The sequence below is a fragment of the Aspergillus lentulus genome (assembly GCF_001445615.1).
Source record: "Aspergillus lentulus DNA, contig: Alt16, strain: IFM 54703, whole genome shotgun sequence".
In the NCBI taxonomy this organism is placed as follows: domain Eukaryota; kingdom Fungi; phylum Ascomycota; class Eurotiomycetes; order Eurotiales; family Aspergillaceae; genus Aspergillus; species Aspergillus lentulus.
This window is the reverse complement of record NW_028322113.1, coordinates 2880335-2900443: the sequence shown is the minus strand read 5'-3', so window position 1 is coordinate 2900443 and position 20109 is coordinate 2880335. Positions and strand designations below refer to the sequence as shown.

The window sequence follows — 20109 nt, the reverse complement described above, 5'->3', positions numbered from 1 at the left end:
CCGCATATTGTCTTTTCACGACCGTAAGTATGAAATGGTAACTGGACATACCTGGGTAGATCACTGATAGAGCCGCGGTAATAAGATCAACAAGCATTTACAGCATTTCATTCCTGTCGTATGACTCTTCGATTCGCAGTCGACGACACCAAATCAAGGCCTTGAGAAGTCCTTTTCGCTTGAATATATTGCAATTTACTCTCCTCTATTCTAGATAGCCCATAGCTTACCATTTATGACGAAAAGTCCACGCAATGGAATCCATGAACCCCGAGTCAAATCAAGAACCACCGTCGCTGCCCAAATCCCTCCACACCGCATTGAGTGATCTTCATCGTCGCCCTTATCCACATGTTCCCAACCCTCCATCGTGCAAGAAACGTGCTTCAGTAGCTCTGGTCCTCCGGGTACGACCATCATATCATCATTGGCCCGATTCGCCTTCCCTGCCCGCTGAGCAAGATCAAGCCGTTTCCACTGAACAACGATTGGAGACATTCTTCTCTCAGTCCTGGGTTCAGCATGGATCACCAGAGGTCCTGTTTATCAAACGGGCATCACGTGTGGGAGACCGCTGGACAGGACATGTTGCGTTCCCAGGAGGGAAGCGTGATCCGGAAGATACAGATGACCGAGCGGTTGCAATTAGAGAAACCTCGGAGGAGGTAGGATTGGATTTGGCGACAAATGACTATATTTACATTGGAAATTTGCCAGAGCGGGTAGTAACCACCAGCTGGGGCTCAGTACCGTACGTTGGCAATCTTGATCTTGCAATTTCCTTCGATAATGCTTACAACGCTATCCAAGGTTGATGGTCCTCTGTCCTTTCGTCTTTCTGTCGACTCGGAGCGATTCGCCAACTCTCAAATTGCAACCAACAGAGGTCGCTTCATCGCATTGGGTGCCTCTCGAAAGTCTTCTATCACCTTCAGCACGAACTGTTGAGTATGTTGACATGTCTCAGCGATTCGCAAACCGAGGCGGGCTCATTGCTCGCCTTATATGTCGGTCCCTGATGGGGTGGATGGAGTTCGCGGCGATTCAGTTGCAACCAAGTGAAAGTTTAAATTGCCATACGACCCCGAACCCGGATACCATTACAACCCAGTCAAGCCCTTCAATCTTCCAAAGATGGAAAACGTGTTGCTCAGCCAATAGCGCCGCCTCCGTCAACTCAACTCGGCCCCTGCATCTGTGGGGACTGTCCTTGGGAATCTTGGCTGACTTCCTTGATATGCTCCCGCCGCATACGGCCGTGCGGTTGTGGAAGTATCCTACTTTTACAAGCCCTGACTTGCGCTTCATAATCAGCATTCTGACGTATCGTCTCCGAAAACGCAATGTCCTCCATGTGAGGTCTGGGGCTCGGACAGTCATAAGTAACACGGCCGTGGATGGCCAGACTGTGGCGTTGGCAGTAGTTCAAGAACACAATACACAGCACGACCATAACGATGTTGGAATTGGAGGCTTGGGAGTGGGCAGATACTACGGAGCTTCAGACAAAGCTTCCGACGGGAGCACATATGCTGTCGGCATTATGCTCAGAGGCTATTATGAGAAGCTGCGTGTTGCGATTTATGTCTTCCTCGCATGGAGGATTGCCTTGGGCTCCGTGGCGGCGGTCTACGCATGGAAATTCCTTCGAGATCGTCTAATTCGTCGGTGACAAGGGCTCCACCTTTGTACAGAGGCGATCTTGTACAGTATAAATCCTGGTGATTCGAGAACTGGTACATACTACAGGAGTGGAAGAGCCATAAGGAGATTCTAGTCGTATATATGCAACAGATGCTGTAATGGAAGCTGCCTTACTGGATAGAGCAAGTACACAGTCACCGCGTCCTCCAAATACATTTCGGAATTGAACCAGTGTGGTGGACAATGGAACGTACTGTCCCGTAAATACGTAATACAGTTGTTCCCCACATCATCTTTCTCCGGTATCTACAGAGGTGGTTCAAAGGTAATTTATGGTCATGTGACTCGTTTTTCAAAGATAGAGATCTCTGATTGGCTGTAGGTATATGGGCCCATCAGATTCCTTTCGGATCCACTCCGGATCTAGTACTAAAGTAGGGTAAGATTGATTATCCAAACAAACCCGAAGCTCATGCTTATCGTCCTTATTATCAATCACAATCATCAAGAGTAAATCAAATAAATCATCACGACCAATCCAAGAAATTAATACTTTGAATCAGAACTTTACTCTCAAAATCTTTTGCGATGGCCGCAACACAGAAGCTCTATCCTCGTGGCACGGTGAAGGGCATTGTGAAAGCACATTCCAACCGAAGCGTGAGCAAGAACGCTGATATTCTGGTAAGCAGCAGGTCAACAGTCACGTTAAAGCTCATTAACTGATCTGTCTCTGTGTCGTTACGCAGATCTTCTTAGATTATATGCTTTTCATGCAAGAGTGAGTCGGCAACTTGCCCTCCCAGAATTGCCCCAAACATTGGCTGTTACCATCCATGCCATGTCTTCTAGCTCGAGGTTCTAGCTCGAGGCTCAAAGCTGGGATACTCGTATAACGGGACAATGTTGACTGGGTTCAAAGATTGATGCGCGAAGCTTCGATAAGGTCGCGAAAAGCCGGTGAAAAACATGTCTCCCCAAACTCTGTTCGCAAGGTCACAGAGGTACGTTGTCAAATGAAATCGATTCATGGTGCCCTTCTGACAGCTAAAACTTTTTCTTCTCCCTAGAAAACACTACGGAAATTCAAGGGCTGATCAGTTGAATTGTCTTCCAACCGACTCTCTCCAGCATTGAGTGATACAATAACCACAGTGGGGACGAGGCTACTCAACCGCTTGGCTTACATAAAAACTACCTGAGATAGAGTTTCCTCTTCCACTACTCTTCTGATTATATTGCGAGGGAAAGGAGTTTTTACTGGCGTTGTTGTTGATTCTTATGATACCCGGGCCCGGCCTTGTGGGCTGAGTTCCACACCACAGATACATGATGGTGCCCTCTGAACAGCTCCATAGCCACTTCATGAAATAGCCATTGTAATTTATAAATGCAAAAGGTTCATCATTTCACGTCGGTTGTAGAAGTGTGGAAACGAATTGGCCGTCTAAGCTCTTTGTTTTGCTGGTAGTTGCAGCAGGCACGCGACAAAGCGGCGAGAGGTTCGGAAGAGTTCCACCCACATCTTTGACCCAGCTCATGACAGCTTAGACCAGATCCTCGCACAACACTCTTCTTTCTGAGCCATTTCCCTTTGCGCACTCCCTTTATTTGCTAATTGATATACCAGAACAAGGCAGTTCTTAGCCTTTTAAGTTTACTTATCTATTATCCTTATTTAAATCGCAATCCTCCCTTGACTTGGAGGTCATCGCTCAGAGCCCCCATATTAACTAGCTGTCGAACCACACATCTCCACTATGGCAGCTGCTCCTGTCAACAGCCACTCTCAGGCTCAGTCCGAGGCCTCTCCAAGGCCAGAATATGCGGTCACTGCTTCTAAAGCAGATGGGACCCAGGGAACAGCTAACAGCTTCGACACTCTCGACAACCCTCATTTCAAAGATCTTCAGAGGTACGTCAGCCTCAAGACTGGACCTTGCGCATCTGTTGCGACGCTGTACTTTGGTTGTTCCGATTATGGAAATTGACAGCATACTTATAGGAGCTTGCGCAATACCATGAAGAAGCTGGTGAGACGATTCGAGATGCTAGAGAAACACTCGTTCACTCGCTAACAGGCATTTGGTCTCTATGTAGAACGCAACCGCAAAGGTCGATGCTATCATCGCGGAAAATCCCGGTAAATCTCTCGACGAACTGGTTGCAGAGAAGAAGATCAACGTGGACCAGAAAGCGCAGGCCCTGAAGAAGCCTGCGCTTCAGGCCACCGTCGCTCAAATCGAGGAGCAAATCGCTCAATTCAAGAGCTTCGCCAGCCATTACGAGGAGCGCCTGAACAGCCAGAAGACCGCATTGGAGAAGGCCCACAAGGAAGAATTGGATGCTGTTCGGGAACAGGTTCGCGCGGAAGCTACTGAGGATCACAAGAAGGATCTCAGACAGCGTCTGCTTAGCCTGACCAAGTTCCTTTGCGCTGCCGCTGCCATGAGGCGCTCCGGTGACGAGACATCCCCCGAGAGCCGTGCATTTGAAGGTGTCCTTTACCAAGTCTACGGAGGCTCCCAGGACGCAGTGAGCTCTATGCTCAAATTGATTGACGGAGTTGACGAGAAGGTCGTTAGTGTGGAGGGAGAAACACTTGAGGTCACCTGTAAGGAAGTCCTTCATATTTTCTTGATTGAACTCGGTTTGGTCCAGTTGATTAACCAGTGTGCCTTGTCTAGACGGTAAGGTGAAGCAAACATCCGAGGAGTACGCTCCTGGGGGAGCCACCGAAGAGGTGACCGCGGAGGCAACTGCAGCCTCTGATCCTACCTTGGCGAACGCCGCCTACACCGAACTCCAGGACGGCCCTCTTGACGCCGGTGCTACAACAGCCAACGAGATTGACGCCTCTGCGCCTAAGGCCGAGGTTCCTCCTCCCGCCCAGACTCTCGTTTCCGACGCTGCTAATCCTGTAGCTGAGGCTTCGTGGGAACAAAACCGGGCCGGCTCGCTCGAGTTGTCGGCAAATGCTGACGGCTGGGTTGAGGTGCCTCGCGACCCGGCGGAGACGGAGACAGGCCTACAGGCAACCCCTGCCTCTGTCGATACCGGCCTGAAGAACAATCCGACTGTCGCGGAGGCCTCCGGACACAGTGATGAACATGCCCCCGTGCCTAAGGCGCAGGGCGGCGACGGATTCGAACCTGTTGTGCACCATCAGAGACAGCCCAGTGGCCGCGGTCGGGGCCGCGGTGGACGTGGCCGGGGAGATGGATTCCGTGGCCGCGGCCGTGGCGATTTCAGGGGGCGTGGTCGAGGACGCGGTGGTCGTGGCCGCGGCGGACCCAATGGCGGCGCTCCAGCTGCAGCTCCGGCTGCATCACTGTGATTAACCTCAACTTCTCCATGAGATGTTGGCATCTACCATGTGCCCCTGAAAAATAGATTTCTCTATGAGAATACTAGACTTCAGTCTCATGGTACTCGACTCCGGCGCTTCGCATTAGGTGTCGCCTGGGGGGTTTTCCCAGACACCACTGCTCCATTCTCCCCTTATTTTCTTTTCTTGACCACGTTGGTCTCTCCATACCCTTCTCTACCTGTCTTAATGTCCACAAGCGCATCGGTACGGCGGTGTTATGGTTGACGAAAGCGATGAGCAACTCGAAATTTTTACCGGGAACAAGGATTCTTGATTGCAAAGGCATGGGTTTGGGATTGTCTGTCCTCTTCTGCACCTTTGCTTTCTGGTTCTCTCTTTTGGTCGGTTGATTTTACCAAAAGTCCCTCTTGTATATGTCTGGCAGTTATTGAGCGTGCATATCCTTGGTCTGATATTTTCCATCTCCTCTTTCATTTTCTGTAGATTCTATTCTCCATCTCCGCGCCACCGGTGGGTTCTGGAGGCGGCCTTTTTGCTTCTTTGTCTTCATTTCCTTTCCCTGTGTTCTACTTTACTGTTCCCCTCGAGTCTCGAGGCTTAGCAGGCGTGGAGTGGGGGGTGATGGTGACGGTGATGGGCAGGTTGCCATCAGGGCGTCGCGGGGACATGGCTGGTCTGTGGAGGAATGGGTCAACCTCGGTGTAGATTGGGGTGAACAGCAATGAAATGAATGGCATTCATCTCGCCAACAGCAGTCTTTTCGACTCTATTGTAGCTTCAAAGCATCAATAACAGTAGATAGGTCCGAAACTGGCAATAGGGCACAGGGCTATGACATAATCGGTCTGTCTCGACCTTAAATGATTACCCATCAGCTACGGGCATCGGTGTCTCATCCTGATGGATACCAAATTGTCCCTTTTTCTTTTTTCTTCTTCCTTTCTTTGGTCCTTTCCTTGATCGAGTCACTCGTTGTTTAATCCTCATGCTCTATTCCAATTTGCCGATTTCGCGAACTTGCAGTCCGAATTGATCATCATGGCGCTGGCCGCGGATCAACGTAAGAAGATACTACGAGTGTTGATACTATCTCTCCTTCTAGACCTGGTGGGGAATAATCCTACATACCAATGGGATGATAAAGACTCTCTTTAACTGACTTATGTTAGATCTCCTTTACATTCATCCTTCCACTCTTTCCATCGCTGCTTACGTTCTATCGTTCTCAAGACCCTTCTCCGACCTCTCTCCTAAACCGTGTCTTCCACTATCTCAACGCGTACAAGAACTCGTTCGCAAAGCCGATCGACTCGCGATATGATATAGTACTCCTTGGAGGAGCGCTAGGATCGCTCTTCTCTCTTCTACAAGCCATTGCTGCCCCTTTCATCGGCCGACTATCCGACAGATATGGACGACGGACAGCGCTGCTCTGCTCCATGGTCGGGAACACTCTCAGTGTCGCGCTATGGGTCGCCGCGACGGATTTTCGTACCTTCCTCGCCAGCCGCATTGTCGGCGGTCTGAGCGAGGGCAATGTGCAGCTGGCGCATGCAATTGCGACGGATATCAGTGACGAAAATCAACGGGGCTCGACCATGGCGCTGGTGGGTGCATGCTTCAGCATTGCGTTCACCTGCGGGCCAGCACTTGGAGCCGCCTTGTCGAACATCACCACGGTGGCTGCAAATCCGTTTGCGACCGCTGCGGGAGTGTCGCTTGTCCTTATTGTCACCGAGACACTGTATCTGTATCGCAGTCTGCCGGAAACACACCCCCGGTTGACAAAGCTCAGTTTTGGTCCTCCCAGAGCTGAGGACACGGCCCCCTCTACACAAAAGAATAACAAGCAATCTGGTGCCTCAAAATCCGACGTGACGATGCCTCGCAAACACACGAATAGCCCGGCCCTCCTCAACCTGCTTCACTTTCTCTTCCTTCTTCCTTTCTCCGGGCTGGAGTTCTCGCTTCCCTTCCTTACTGCCACATTTTACGGAGGAAGCACCGTATCTCCATCTGCTCTGAACGGTCGTCTTCTCTCCCTGATGGGACTCATCGCCTCACTGCTCCAAGGGACCGTCGTCCGACGTCTACCGCCCCTCATGACTCTCCGCGCCGGAGTCGTAGCTTGCACCATCTCTTTCTTCCTCCTGGCTCGAGTCTCTTCGCTCGCCGGGCTCTACTTGGCCGGTGCTCTGTTGGCGGTGACCAGTGCTACGGTTGTGACCGGCCTGAATAGCCTTGGTAGCTTTGAAGCGCGGGAAGGAGAGCGCGGCCTCGTGCTGGGTCGACTGCGAAGCTGGGGCCAGGTAGGCCGGGCTGCAGGCCCACTGCTCTTCTGCTCGCTTTTCTGGTGGGTTGGACGCGAAATTGCTTATACCACTGGTGGGTTCGCAATGTTGGCGGTTTGTGTGGGTGTGTTTACGACGTTGAAGTCGCCCCCTATCGGATCTGCGACCAAGGCCGGCAAGGTGAAGGCCTAGCAGTTTCTTTAGTTGCATGTGTCTAATTCTTGAGCGTATATCTTTGGCATAGCTGGATTTTTTGACTGATTCATCAACCGACAACAAGCGGGACTGTTCATAAAGTTAGACTTCTTCGATATGTACCACTAAGCGATTTCGACGGCTGGTCAGAAATTCATCATACACTCTATAACATTCGTTGCTGGGTATAATACACGTAAGTATAAGTACATCAAAAGAGGAGATGGTGCTATTTAAGACAGCAGACGAGGAAAACACGACCAACACCATAGAACATGAAGTGAGAGTGCCACACATGCGCCAAATATAGCCAGCAGTGCTAGTAGAACCGTACTACAAAGTATCTTCGTGTTATATGAGGACCACTTGAAAGGGCTTACACCCCCATCATCAACTGCATCCTGGTGCCTATAACTGTGAGCTATGGCGACCGGTCAGAGCCACGATGCGTGCGAGACGAGGGAAAGCTACAGGTCTGACAGCCCTGGATCGCCAGCCCAGGCGGAGGGTCGAGAGAACCCCTCGCCTTCCCAATCAGCCAGTCAGTCAAGGTGACAAACTTGGCAGTCCGGTCCCATCCGTCCGCATCGTCAGCATGCTCGATCGTATGCGAAGAGATCCGGCCTTCTTCATCAAACGAGAAGATGAACAGCCCAGTAAACTGCTCTTCGTTCGACAACTTGAAGATAGGAGCATCCCCACCCAGAAGCACGCTGAGCCCCTTGTTGACGCCATTCTTCGCAGAAGCATGGCTGAGCTTTTCCGATGATGGCGAGGACGACAAGGCCTTGTTGGACCTGCTGGCAGCACCGGCAGAGCCATCTTTATGACCCTCTCGCCTGGGCTCTGTCCTCCATCGGACGACTAGCCGCTCATCTCCGCTTTCGCTCTCGCTGCATCCATCCGGATCTAAGACCGTGCCTGCACGAACGATCCGCTCGCTGAGAATCTGCAATCTCACGTTGCCGACTAGCGGCAAGCTGCTCCACGCCACAGGGACAGTCCAGAGCGCGGCTCGATACAATGTCCGACCTTTCACCGTGGGAAGGTGCGGATGCGTCGAGGGAAATAAATGAAGTGTGATGTTCGGCGAAAGGATGTTCGGAGGTAAAGGATTGATGAGTAGAGTAGGTAGTAGAGGAGAGAGAGTGCGTAGCGCTGCGGAAGGGCACCGTCAGCACGATTCCATCCTCTTATCGACAATTTTATATTTCTTCATCCTGGGACAATCACACGTACTTTTTCCAAGTTTCAGAATCCGTTCGTCGGGTGGTTTATGGTCATTTTGCGGCCCCCCATTCAGCCCATCTATGGACGATTCAGGATGCGTCTGTGAGAAGAGCGTGGGCGATATGGGCGTTGGCCAAGGATCGTTGAGAATCCCGTGCCGTGGCTGTGCCAAAGGCCGCACTGGAGACGACACAAAGTACTGACGGGAACCAGACAGAGAGATCGATTTCCGTGGAGCTTGGAGGAGACATCGAATATGCTGAGGATGAGACGGAGCAGAAAGCAACTTGGGCATCACGACGTCGGAAATGGGAATAATATCTCAAAAGGGGAATGCATAAGAGTAAAACTAAAGTGAAAGCCGTACTAGACGACAAAATAGAAGCGCTTGTCAAGCCATATGTCTGAGATTATATTGGTTGTAACGGCAACGGGCTGAGATTCAGTAGATTCACTACTAAAGCGTGAAGTCGAAATTCGGTTTGGTTTCGCCGATGACGTCGGGAGATTCGCCGAAGCCAAACCGAAGCATCGACCAACGTTCGGACGAGCATATACACATACAACGGCCAAGTCCCCGTACTGGAGAATATCGAGATCAGTCCATATCAAAACTGTACATAAAGCCGAATTATATCGATATAGCTACCCATGAAAGTGCCGAAACCCAAACCCCAAATAAGATCATAATCATATACAGGGACTAGGATAGAATCTCCCCAGAATTAAGCCAGTTCATCATCATCGCCTGTTCCCATGTATCGCCTCTCGGCCAGATCCCGAATCTTGTCTTCCAGTACGCCTCGCCCATATCGTTCAGCGATCTTGGCTGCGGCTTCGATCATCTTTCCATTGCGATCCTTCATCATACGAACTAACTCCAAGGCCTTCATGCCTCGCTCCTCACCTTCTCTGCACTCAACTGCCAGCATCTGCAGTAGAATCTTGTCCAGTTCAATCTCTTTCCTGGCCAGCTCAGCCCGTTGACTGGGCGTCGCGTTGGTTGAGGACAGGAGATCCTGGAACAGAGAGAGAAGAACGTTGCCACGGACAAAAGACTCCTCAAACCGCGCCGAAGCATCGTTGCGAGATTCATCGCCCTCGTCGTCGGTTGCTTTCTGCGGCCTGTCGGATATAGGGATCCGGAAGTCGAATTCACTGAGCAGTGGTCGAGGGAAGTACGGATATCTATCTCCTCCTTTGAGAATGATGCAGTGGAATTTCTCTTGCGCGACTGCCACAGGCCAGTAAGTTTCCTCCTTTCGCCCGCCTGCCAATCGCTCAAGCTGTTTTGTATCAAGTAGTGGAACCCAGCGAGCCTGGCCATTAGTACGCCAGTGCTGCAAGATGAGGAGGACACCTTCGGAATCATAGATGCAAGGATCCTAGTAGTATCATGAGTATGCCATCAATATTGTCATTGATCCGCAAGGAAAACTCACCCCTGTATCGGAAAAGAAGACGCTTCGTAATTCTGAGCCCTCGGGAAGAGCAACCACGTCCTCGTTTTGACATACTTCATCCCTCTTGACATTCTCAATGGAGTACGTGAGAGTCGCTGTGAGGCCATCGCTCCCCAAAGGTCCGTTACCAATCGTCATCACATAATCGCGCCATGCAGCGCACGTCACAGCCGGGCTTTTTTGTCTGTACACCTTATAAGGCGTTCCGAATAGTGTATACACACGAACGTAGTCCTTGGTCGTCACAGCAACAATATATGAATCACTTAGCGCCAGCGCTACATCTCCGTCAGCTGCCAGTCTTGAATGAGCGGGCTCACAGTGCCTACCTCTGATCAACTCTCCTTGAGGTAACTGTGTCCGCCAGTCCGCACGCGTCGTCCAGGTCTCATGAGGGCGGTAGAATATAGTAGCGGGACTGCCATCGGTTGGGTTATTCGAAAATAGAGTCCCATTCTCGTCTAGAAATAATTAGCCTGCATCTATACAATCGGATAATGCTCCATACTGAGACATGCGCGGTCATAGAGGTAAGGGTCGGTGAAGTGAAAGTCACGGTGTAGTTCTCGGTCATAAAATTCCACCGTCACCGTATTATGCGTCTCTTGATCGACTGTCCAAACACAGCCGGTCAGGTTCAAACCTAGCTCAGTCAGCACATTGTTACTCGGCTGCCGCTCGAAGCGAACACGTACAGAGGTACCGCCGATTTCCTCTCCAAGGTGTGCTCCCTGGCTGAAGAGGAGGGTGTGCCTTGGGTTTTGTATAGCTGGTCAACAATCGTTTCTCGGCAGGGCCTGCAATGTCGTCGAGATGTCCATTTGTTCGCTTGCCGTAGAGATTGAAGCCCTCCGCATAACCAGCCCCATCATCATCCTCGACGAAGTCCTCCATGCCCTGATCAGAACCAAGGAGATCATCGAGGGAATCGGGCGTCCCTCCCCTTCCTGGCCGCTCTATTGACTCCTTCGGTCTGTTTGTCAATGATCGACCTGCATTCCCAGAAACCTCCGCCAACACTCCAGGGAAGATAGGGGCGGCCTGGAGAGGCTTCTGGATATGATGCTGATGTTCCTTCGGCACAAATCCATCGTAGATGAAAAGCTCCCCATCTGACGTTGTAAACGAGAGCGAATTATTGGCAGGATGCCAAGCAAGATTGATAACGTTGGCAAAGTCGTAGCGATGCAGCACTTGCTGAGTTTTGGTTTCCCAGATCAGAATCTTGCTGTCGGCACCAGCTGTCGCAAGAAGAGCCCCATTCAGTGACCAGCTGACCGAGGTAATATCCCCGTTGTGACCACCCGAGAAGACCTTTTCCTTCTTCCATTCAGATACAGAATAGATTGCGATGTCTCTAGTCACTTCTGCAGCTGCGAATGCTGTTCCATCAGGGTGCCAGGCGATCTTTGCCGTTGCTTCGTCCTCCGCTTCAAGTCGTCGGATGACGCCGTCTAATTTGCGTATTAATTCTGGTTCGTCCGAGAAAGTCGAATAAATGTAGAGAAGACCGTCCGTGCACGAGACGGCTATGTATCGTCCGTTTGGATCGAAGGAAACGTGTTTCGTGCCTTTGGCTTGCTCTCGGAGGTATTTAACTTTCGTCATGTCTTCGATGTTGACTATCTTGACTGTGAGCTCACTGGATACTGTCAGCATTGTGCGCGAAGAGCAGCTTCATGTAGAATTAGACTGACTCGCTTGCAACTGCCACCCACTCTCCGTCCTTGGAAAGGGCTAGGTCTCGGACGGGCAGCGCGCATCGTACAAGCAGCTGTTCCATCTTCCCTGATCCTATCCCATACTTCCAGACGGTGCCATCTTCCGCTCCCATAATAAACGACTCATTCTGCGAAGCGCATTAGTCTCCAGCAGCCTCGAGAACAGATGTTTGACATACTGTAGCAACAACGCCCAAATTGCCATCAACGCCGTCGTCGATCGTCTTCGGTTCGCCGTCTTCGCCGACTGTATAGACTCGGATCGCCGAGTTGGAACCGCCAGTGACAATCCGACGACCATCCGGCGTGTACGTCAACACAGTGGTTCCGGGTGTATCTGAGGGAAAGAAAACACGGTTAGTCAAGTCCCGATGTTATTCCAATGGCTTCACTTACGAGCCGGTCTGCCTCTGGGGCGGAGCGCTTCTGTCGCCATGGTAGATACCGATCAGTAAATGCCGGTAGAGGTGAGCCCTGGAAGCACAGTCATAAATTCTGCGCTATACATCTAAATCCAGCTCGACGCTGGGTCAATTCCACTACTAGAGTCAGTAGAGGTTTCTCCGACAGCGCAATGCGGAGAATCACCGCCAACGCGTGTCTTGCGCGGGGACGCGTCGACGCGGCGTAATTACTTTTGACCCGATCAGGAAACGCAGGGCTTAGGGCACGGGGCCAGGGCAAGTAGACCATTATGAGTATTTCTTATCAATGGATTGTAGGTAGACATATGGTTGGCTAGTTATTTATTTACTGACATCTGATGGCCCAACGGCCGTTAGGAAGTCAAAATCGGCTCCGTCTGGAGCCTGATTGACTGACCGTTCATACAAGCTCCGATAGCCTCTTCTCCGTGTTCTGTCCAACCAGCCCTTGGCTAAATCCGAGCCTTCTTTCTTCCTCGTCTGGATACGTGATTTCAGTTCTTCATCGGAGATCTCCAGGGTCAGCTTCCCGTGATCGGCATCGCAAGTGATCATGTCACCAGTCTGCACCACCCCAAATGGTGACTCGGGCAGCGCTGACTCTGGCGAAATATGAAGGACAATGGTGCCACCTGCTGTTCCTGACATTCTTCCATCCGAGAGACGCAGCATATCCTTGACCCCTGCAGAAGCTAGCTTGCGCGGTATAGGTATCAGACCGGCTTCTGGCATGCCCGGATTGCCAATAGGACCTATCCCCTTTAAGACAAGCACAGAGTCTTTGGTCACGTCTAGGTCTGGATCATCAATCCTTTTAGCCAGATCTTCTGGACTTTCAAACACAACAGCTGGTCCTGTATGGGAAACGAGCCTGCGATCTTTCGAGGCGGACGCTTTTATGATAGCTCCATCCGGCGCGATATTTCCTCTGAGGACAACGAGAGAAGACGAAGGGTAAAGTGGATTTGATAGTGGCCTGATAACCTGCTGCGAAAATGGGAATGTGCGAAAAGGAGAAGCGTCCAAAACCTCGCCCAAAGTCTGGCCAGAGATCGTCATGGCCGAGAAATGTAGAAGGGGACGAAGGGTATGCAGTAGTGCCAGCATACCCCCAGCGTTATGGAAATCGTTCATATAGTTGTCACCGCTGGGCTTCAGATCAATCAGCAAAGGTGTGCGTCGCCCAATTTCTGCGAAAGTATCCAACGTTATAACTCCCTGGAGCTTGGGATGCCGATTAACAATAGCCATCAGATGGACGACGGCATTTGTCGATCCACCGATCGCTTGAAGGACTGTGATAGCATTCAAAAACGACTCTTTCGAAAGAATATCTTGAGGTCTTCTCTTAGCTAGTGCCGCGGCCACAGCATGTGCCCCCGTCTCTTCTGCGATTCTGACCCTGGCGGATGATACTGCGGGCGCAGAAGCGCCTCGCAGGGGCATCAACCCGAGAGCGGCGGTAATGCAAGCCATCGTACTGGCAGTGCCCATCACACCACAGGTCCCGATCTAGAAGCCCGAGTCAGTAGACGCACTATCACCAATGGTGCCTCACTGTAGCAGGGAGGGACAAACCGTCGGTGCCAGCTCGTCATTGATAGCCGAGATCTCCTCTATGTCTATGTCCCCTGCGCGAAAAGCCGCCCAGTTGTTGCGGCAGTCAGTACAGGCACCTATTCTCTGTCCACGATGGCTTCCCGGCATCATCGGTCCTGTTACAAGCGGCAAGACTGGCTTGTTGGCCGAGATACCACCCATGAGTTGTGCGGGAACGGTTTTGTCACAACCTAGCTCAGTCAGTCATGGCCATCCTATGTTCGGTGTGCTGGCTATGTAGAAGAGGAAAGCTTGTAAGCGGACCTCCAATCATGATGCACGCATCAAGCGGCTGGGCTCGAATCATTTCCTCCGTATCCATGCTCATCAGATTGCGCAGGAACATGCTGGTCGGATGAGAGAATGACTCATGTATACTGATAGTAGGGAACTCTATCGCCAGGCCCCCATTGAGCTGGATACCGCGCTTAACAGCCTCGATCAGCTGGGGTACATTCGCATGGCAGGGGTTGAACCCCGAAAAGGTATTGATGATGCCTATGATAGGACGGGACAGAGCATCCTCTGAGTATCCCAATGCCTTTATGAAGACTTTTCTGAGGAACAGGGAAAAGTGTGCGTCTCCGTAAGAAGTCAGACCTTGACGCAGACCAAAGTCAGAGGATATAGCTGCTGATAGATCATAGTCTCCGCTCGGGGAATATTCCGCCTTGTTGTCCTGCATCGTTGTCGACTGAGCACAGCAATAAACAGATTCAAACTATGTATTGGCTACCTTTTTTGAATTCGAAGGCGGAACATGAACAGTCGATGTCCTCGCTGATGAGGCGATCAAATATCCTGATAGCGTCAATATCGGCACAACTCCGTGATCCGGATATTTGTCCGCATCGCCTGCATAGTAACAGGATGCATCCACATGTGGAGTACACCAATGTTCTGAGGGTTAGAGATGAAACTCTTCATGAACAAGACTGGTTCATGATAAGGTAATTGAATATCATGACAGGAACCACAATGATCCAACCCGAGGACGGCCCAATGATCAGTCAAAGGGGAATTCATGGACAGGCTTTTAAATATGGTGACAAGCGGCAATATTTACATCCAAAGAAAGAGATATTTCCCAAATCATAACATCGCTCGTCATCCGAAACGTCAAAAGAGAATGCCCTCGTCATTGCTGTCCAGCTGGTGTTGAAGAAATGAGTTGCAGTCTTTCCAATGTCTATACGCGCATTCTCAAGCGTACTTTAATGTCATTCTTAGGCAAATACGCTCCGCTGGAAGGTCTATGTCCTGGAATTGCGAACTCTTTGCCACTTGCTGGTTCGATGTCCCACATTGAAATGATTGCAGCAGAGAATAGTAGAATCGTCCTTTCAGCGAGAGCGCGGCCCTTGCAACCAGAAACGCCGCCCCCGAATGGATAAATGGTGTGCATGTCCGCCTTCTGTGCGCCTGTGTCCGGATCTGTGACGATAAACCGTAGCGGATCAAACTGCTCCGGGTTAGAGAAGAGTTGAGGGTCTCTCTGAACCACCCCATGAGCCATTATGATGTTTCCCCCTTTTTTGATTCGGTAAGTGCGTGGGTCCCCCAAATTGGCCGCTGCAGCATCTTCAGGGGACTCAGTAACGGTCAAGTCAGAGGTGACTTCACGAAAGGAAAGTCCTGCTGAATCTAATCGCATGGTCTCATAGAAGCTGGCTTTGAGTAGTGGGCAAGATCGAAACAACTCATCCGGATCAAGGGAGATCTTTGCAGGTTCTTGGAATGGGAGCCCTGTCTCCTCGCGACTGGGTCTATGGGCATTTGCAAAAGGAGCAATCTCCTTTCGGATTTCCTCCAGAAGAGCAGGGTCAGAGTAAATGCGAAGAATGTGCCAGAAAACAACGGTGGGTGAGTTGGCGTTCAGGGCCCAGAAAAGAGACAAATGACCAGGGGCGCTGGACCTTGGCGATAATCCCAGTTCTTTGAACTTCCTGATCCGTTGCTTCATCGGCTCCGATACATCGTCAAGGTCGCGAAACTTGACACCAGGGTCATTCCCTTCGTCCCAAGAGACGAACGCCTGGTGGTAGGCTGCAAAGGCATCCAAGATGCGATCACGCGCTGCATATGCGGCCGAGAGACCTGGCAATGGTAGCCAGCGAGGAGCACCAAACGACATGGCGAGGAATCTGTTATCAAAGTCCCACATATCATCAAGTAAGTTAGGAAAGGCTTCAAGAAAAGCTTGCCCCATGGACACGGATGTGCTGATGTGTCCTACGAAGTTTCGCACGAGAGCAAAAAGGTTCACTTCAGCCGTAGGCTTCTCCTTCCCGTCGATAACTTCAGCTTCGCTCCTCCGCTCCCACGGCGCCTGGTCAACCATGCTACGACAGAACGTCACTAGATTGGGTGTCTCGCGTTCAGTGATGTCCTTGGCGGCCTTGGAGGCCTCGGTGAGAAATGGTTCTCGCATTAAGAGATTGGGGATATTGTGATGGATGATATGGTGGTCAGTGGCGCTGAGGTTACGAATCGCGCCCTTATCACCCCCGATCTTTTCCAACGTATAATTGATCAATGCCGTAGAAGATGTGCCACGGGAGGCCAGGATGGCCTTAGTGAGCGACGGTGACACTACGACATCGTGCTTCGAGCCACCCAAAATAATGCCAAACACAGCTTCGTCCATGTAATCTCTGTCTTTCCAATCAGCCACTCAACTCTCTACAACTGATAGGCAACGTAAGCACGAACCTCGCCCTTCGAACAAAGTTGATATGATCCCAGCCAAATGGAATGCTATGTCCTAACCATGGGAGCCAGTAGGGGACTACCCTTACTGGTCTTGGACTTCCTGCATCTGTACTCTTACCGGGCCAGCTTTTGAGGCCAGTAATGATGCGGGTAGCGAGACATGAGAAGAGAAAAATAGCCAGCAAGGTCGGCCACAGCCACTCTCGAACATCGTCCATAGACAATTGTAGCAGGCTACTTGGGGCTAATTTATGGGTTTCCATTATCCCCATGCGAGAAAACCGAGCAGAAGCTGTAAAGGGGACACTGCCCTGGCAATGGAGGGAATGCTAAGAGACCAAGAGAGGGAAAACAGACATATGAAGACAAGCCAGGAGAATAGTCAAATAGCAATAGAAGCCCGAATGATGGGACCAAAGTTACTTAAATAAAAAGAACAACGCAATTTCACGATGGCAATAATTATTCAATTAATCTAAGAGAACAAAAGATACATTGAACGCAGAAGGAACTTGAATCCTCATCATCAGGATTGTGTAATATTGGGTAAGTATGGGAACCGTAATTTTACATCATCCGCTTACTCAGCAGTTTACTGTCTTCCTCCTCTAATGAGGGTCAACCACTCAAACTGCTGCTATCATGAGGTGCTTCACTATGTTTCAAGCCGCTATGCTAGAGCGAATTCCGAATTTCAACCTGATTCCATTGACATAGTATACACACATCGTTACATCATCAAACATAACCGGTTGACGCGACTCACGACCCATACATCATCCAATCAATGTTCGCTTCGAAGAATCTTCTGTAAATATGCACTTTCCTTCTCATATTTCGCAATATTGTTTTGCGAACTGTATACTTTGTTGAGCAACCATTGGATTCGGTCTGTCAGTTCCCGTGGCTGCCTAGGCAGTGAGCCCAGCAGGCTGAGTTCTTCCTCGTACTTTCCGATGCTCTTATTCTCTTTGTTGACCTTCTGTGCTATGATTGCGAGATCCATCCGACTGCTCAACGCTTTGTTCTCAGTGACCTTCTTGAAGGCTGCGCGAAGAACGGGCTTGCCCGGCCGGATCGTCTGGGGGCAGCCGTTGACGGCGGTGATTGAAATGAGTTCGGCGTGCTCGAGAGCGCGAAGGGTGATCTCTCCATTCTCTTTGAAGAGCTCGGAGAGAACAATTTCATTGTATGACAGAGCACCATCTTTGGACTCTGCAAGCCTTTTGATCAGATACCAAGCCTGTTCGTGGGTCCACGACTGCTCTATAGTTTCCGGCGTCAAAAGGAACATCTTGAGAATTTCAGATGCCGATTGTTCGATAATGCGGTTGACCGCGCCTTGAGCGTATGTTAGTAAACTATCATGGAACGTGACTGGTGCTCTTGACGTACCTCGCGGGGTCTCTCCCGCCTCAATACGGTGTGCCATGAATTCAAGATCTGTCACCCTGCCTCCCAAGGTCTCAATGCAAGCGTCTAGGTCCTCCAGCTCTTCAGCCCGCCCTGGCTGAGTCTTTCCATCCTTTGACTCATATGCCAAGTGATTCACAACAAACTTTCGGCCGACCTCCAGAGAACAGTCACCCAGGGTGATTGTGCGGAAAACCGAATTTGGTAACGCTTTGCTCAAAGGTTTGGCGTACGAGACGTCGGTCGTGAGGAATATGACATGGGCAATGTTTCCGGCTGTTAGGCCAGCGGCCCACTCGGTGATCTTGTCGTACACAACGCTGCTCTCGGAAGCATTGTGCAGGTAGTTGTCGATTACCACCACTGGGCGAAGCTCAGGATGAGCCTCAAGATACTCTTCATCGGTCAGATGCGAGTCCTTGTCATTCTTCTTTCTGTGCTCCAAGGTCACTTTCTTCAAAGCGGTGGCCGTGTTTTGCCAGATGTTGCTCAGCTGGGCGTCCAACGTCTCCGAGAACCCTGCCTTGGTCCCAATCATGCCCTGTGCCGCGAGATCGATAAAACTGCTGATGCTGTTCATCCATGAGAAAACCGGCCGGTAGCCTACCTGGCTGGCTGCCCTGGCAATTTTCGCACTGTCACCCCGTGCGTCTTGAATTTGTTTACAGTCGAGGACTAGCTTATATTTGTAATCGACCAGGGCCCGGTCCAACACAAGCTCCCGCTTGCCCGAGCCACGGGGTCCATGAACAACGATGAAAGTTTCCACATTCTCCATTAGCCAGGATTGCAGTCGAGTAATGTCTTCCTGACGGTCCTCCCAAATGGCAGTGAGCCCGCGAGGATCCGCCCCTTTGCGACCAAAATATATGATGTTTGCTTTGTTGACCTGTTTGCGGATCCATTGCACCACACCATTCTCTTCGGTCTGAAGTGTCGACTTTATTTTCAGTTTGATGAAAAATGTCCGCATTGGATCGAAGATGGTGACGGTGATGGCGGCCAAGAGGGCGGCGAGCACCGGAATAACGATCCTGGGATGACTCAAAAGCCAGTCCTTGATCATGGACAGCTTGATCTTCCGCTCGTACTTTATCTTAAGCCGAGTGCCCGATTTGCCGCCACCCTCTTGTTCTGGGACGGTAATTCCGTGCATACAGTTCTTCGCCATGCCAGCGTACTTGGGCCGAGAAAATTCCACAAAGGCGTATCTGGGCGTGACCTTCGAGTCAGAAGGCTGTTTTTCTATGTCTCTGATCTTCCCATAAGGGCGAAATAGAGTGTATAGAGTCTCCGTGTTCAGGTCTGCCGCTGATGCTTCGGGGGACACAGGGTGAAACGCAACCTTGAGGCGGGGACTTGGAATGCGGTAGAGATCTTCTATCCAAGGCCTTCCAACAACCCGACATACTTGGACTGTTTGAAAAGGATTGAACCAGGGCCTAATGGGATTCTCTTTCAGATTCTCTTTGATAGATGCTTCAATGTCGTCGTCGTTGACGTTGCTTGGACGAGTGTACTTGACAAACGCGCCGCCTTCCCTGAACCGCGGAACGACCTCTTTAACTTGGATATTCAGGTTCCTTGGAACCACTCGTTGGATGATCTGAAAAGTATCCGATGCGGCCAAATGCGGTCTGTCGATGCGCTTCACGGCCTCCTCGTAGGACCGCATACCACCCAGCGGGCCCCGCAGCAGCCATTGGAGTTTAGACGGAAAGATATCTATTTTTGAAGCATGAAGTTACGCGCAGGTCGATAATGGAAGATAGGCAAGGTCTTACTATTGATAAAAAGGAGTCCCTCGTTTTCTTTCAGATCAATGTGTCCTGTCTCGAGCCATGACACTGCATGTGAAGTACTCCATCTTGCATAGCGGACTCGAGTCAGTTGTGTAGGAGAAGGTTTCCAGGATAGAGGGGTCTGGCAGATTCGAGGTACCAAACCCGGGGTTCGAGTTCGCATCATCGCGGCGAGGATGACATTATTTTTGAAAATTGAAGAAGAGTGCTGCCGAAGATGATTGTGATGATTGAGATCCAAGAGTACTTTCAATGAGGGGAAGCTTGGTAACTGCTTATGACG

The 20109-nt window shown here is 50.7% G+C and overlaps 7 protein-coding genes across 7 annotated transcripts; 4 read left to right on the top strand and 3 right to left on the bottom strand.

Annotated features, from left to right (window-relative positions):
- Positions 1-254: 254 nt before the first annotated feature.
- Positions 255-1672, top strand: ALT_8399 (NUDIX hydrolase; the record flags this gene model as incomplete). The annotated part of the gene is made up of 2 exons (XM_033561376.2): positions 255-751; positions 811-1672. 2 exons carry the CDS (start codon positions 255-257, stop codon positions 1670-1672), a joined length of 1359 nt encoding a protein of 452 aa, XP_033417267.2.
- A 560-nt stretch (positions 1673-2232) lies between these two features.
- ALT_8398 (histone-fold domain-containing protein new1) lies at positions 2233-2741 on the top strand (the record flags this gene model as incomplete). Its single annotated transcript, XM_033561377.2, has 4 exons — positions 2233-2328; positions 2394-2425; positions 2567-2648; positions 2715-2741. The coding sequence occupies 4 exons, from the start codon at positions 2233-2235 to the stop codon at positions 2739-2741; spliced, it is 237 nt and encodes a 78-aa protein (XP_033417268.2).
- Positions 2742-3404: 663 nt separating this feature from the next.
- ALT_8397 (uncharacterized protein) lies at positions 3405-4981 on the top strand (the record flags this gene model as incomplete). The annotated part of the gene is made up of 4 exons (XM_033561378.2): positions 3405-3559; positions 3650-3677; positions 3745-4258; positions 4332-4981. The coding sequence occupies 4 exons, from the start codon at positions 3405-3407 to the stop codon at positions 4979-4981; spliced, it is 1347 nt and encodes a 448-aa protein (XP_033417269.2).
- Positions 4982-6013: 1032 nt separating this feature from the next.
- On the top strand, positions 6014-7458 carry ALT_8396 (putative tetracycline transporter; the record flags this gene model as incomplete). Its single annotated transcript, XM_033561379.1, has 2 exons — positions 6014-6082; positions 6145-7458. 2 exons carry the CDS (start codon positions 6014-6016, stop codon positions 7456-7458), a joined length of 1383 nt encoding a protein of 460 aa, XP_033417270.1.
- Positions 7459-7882: 424 nt separating this feature from the next.
- Positions 7883-8986, bottom strand: ALT_8395 (uncharacterized protein; the record flags this gene model as incomplete). Its single annotated transcript, XM_033561380.1, has 2 exons — positions 7883-8619; positions 8701-8986. The coding sequence occupies 2 exons, from the start codon at positions 8984-8986 to the stop codon at positions 7883-7885; spliced, it is 1023 nt and encodes a 340-aa protein (XP_033417271.1).
- A 430-nt stretch (positions 8987-9416) lies between these two features.
- ALT_8394 (WD40 repeat domain-containing protein) lies at positions 9417-12311 on the bottom strand (the record flags this gene model as incomplete). The annotated part of the gene is made up of 8 exons (XM_033561381.1): positions 9417-10076; positions 10134-10432; positions 10484-10615; positions 10663-10797; positions 10850-11796; positions 11852-12003; positions 12055-12212; positions 12272-12311. The coding sequence occupies 8 exons, from the start codon at positions 12309-12311 to the stop codon at positions 9417-9419; spliced, it is 2523 nt and encodes an 840-aa protein (XP_033417272.1).
- A 310-nt stretch (positions 12312-12621) lies between these two features.
- Positions 12622-19992, bottom strand: ALT_8393 (mitochondrial escape protein 2; the record flags this gene model as incomplete). The annotated part of the gene is made up of 8 exons (XM_033561382.2): positions 12622-13812; positions 13879-14090; positions 14164-14578; positions 15113-16553; positions 16612-16663; positions 17434-17952; positions 18007-19749; positions 19809-19992. The coding sequence occupies 8 exons, from the start codon at positions 19990-19992 to the stop codon at positions 12622-12624; spliced, it is 5757 nt and encodes a 1918-aa protein (XP_033417273.2).
- Between the last annotated feature and the right edge of the window lie 117 nt (positions 19993-20109).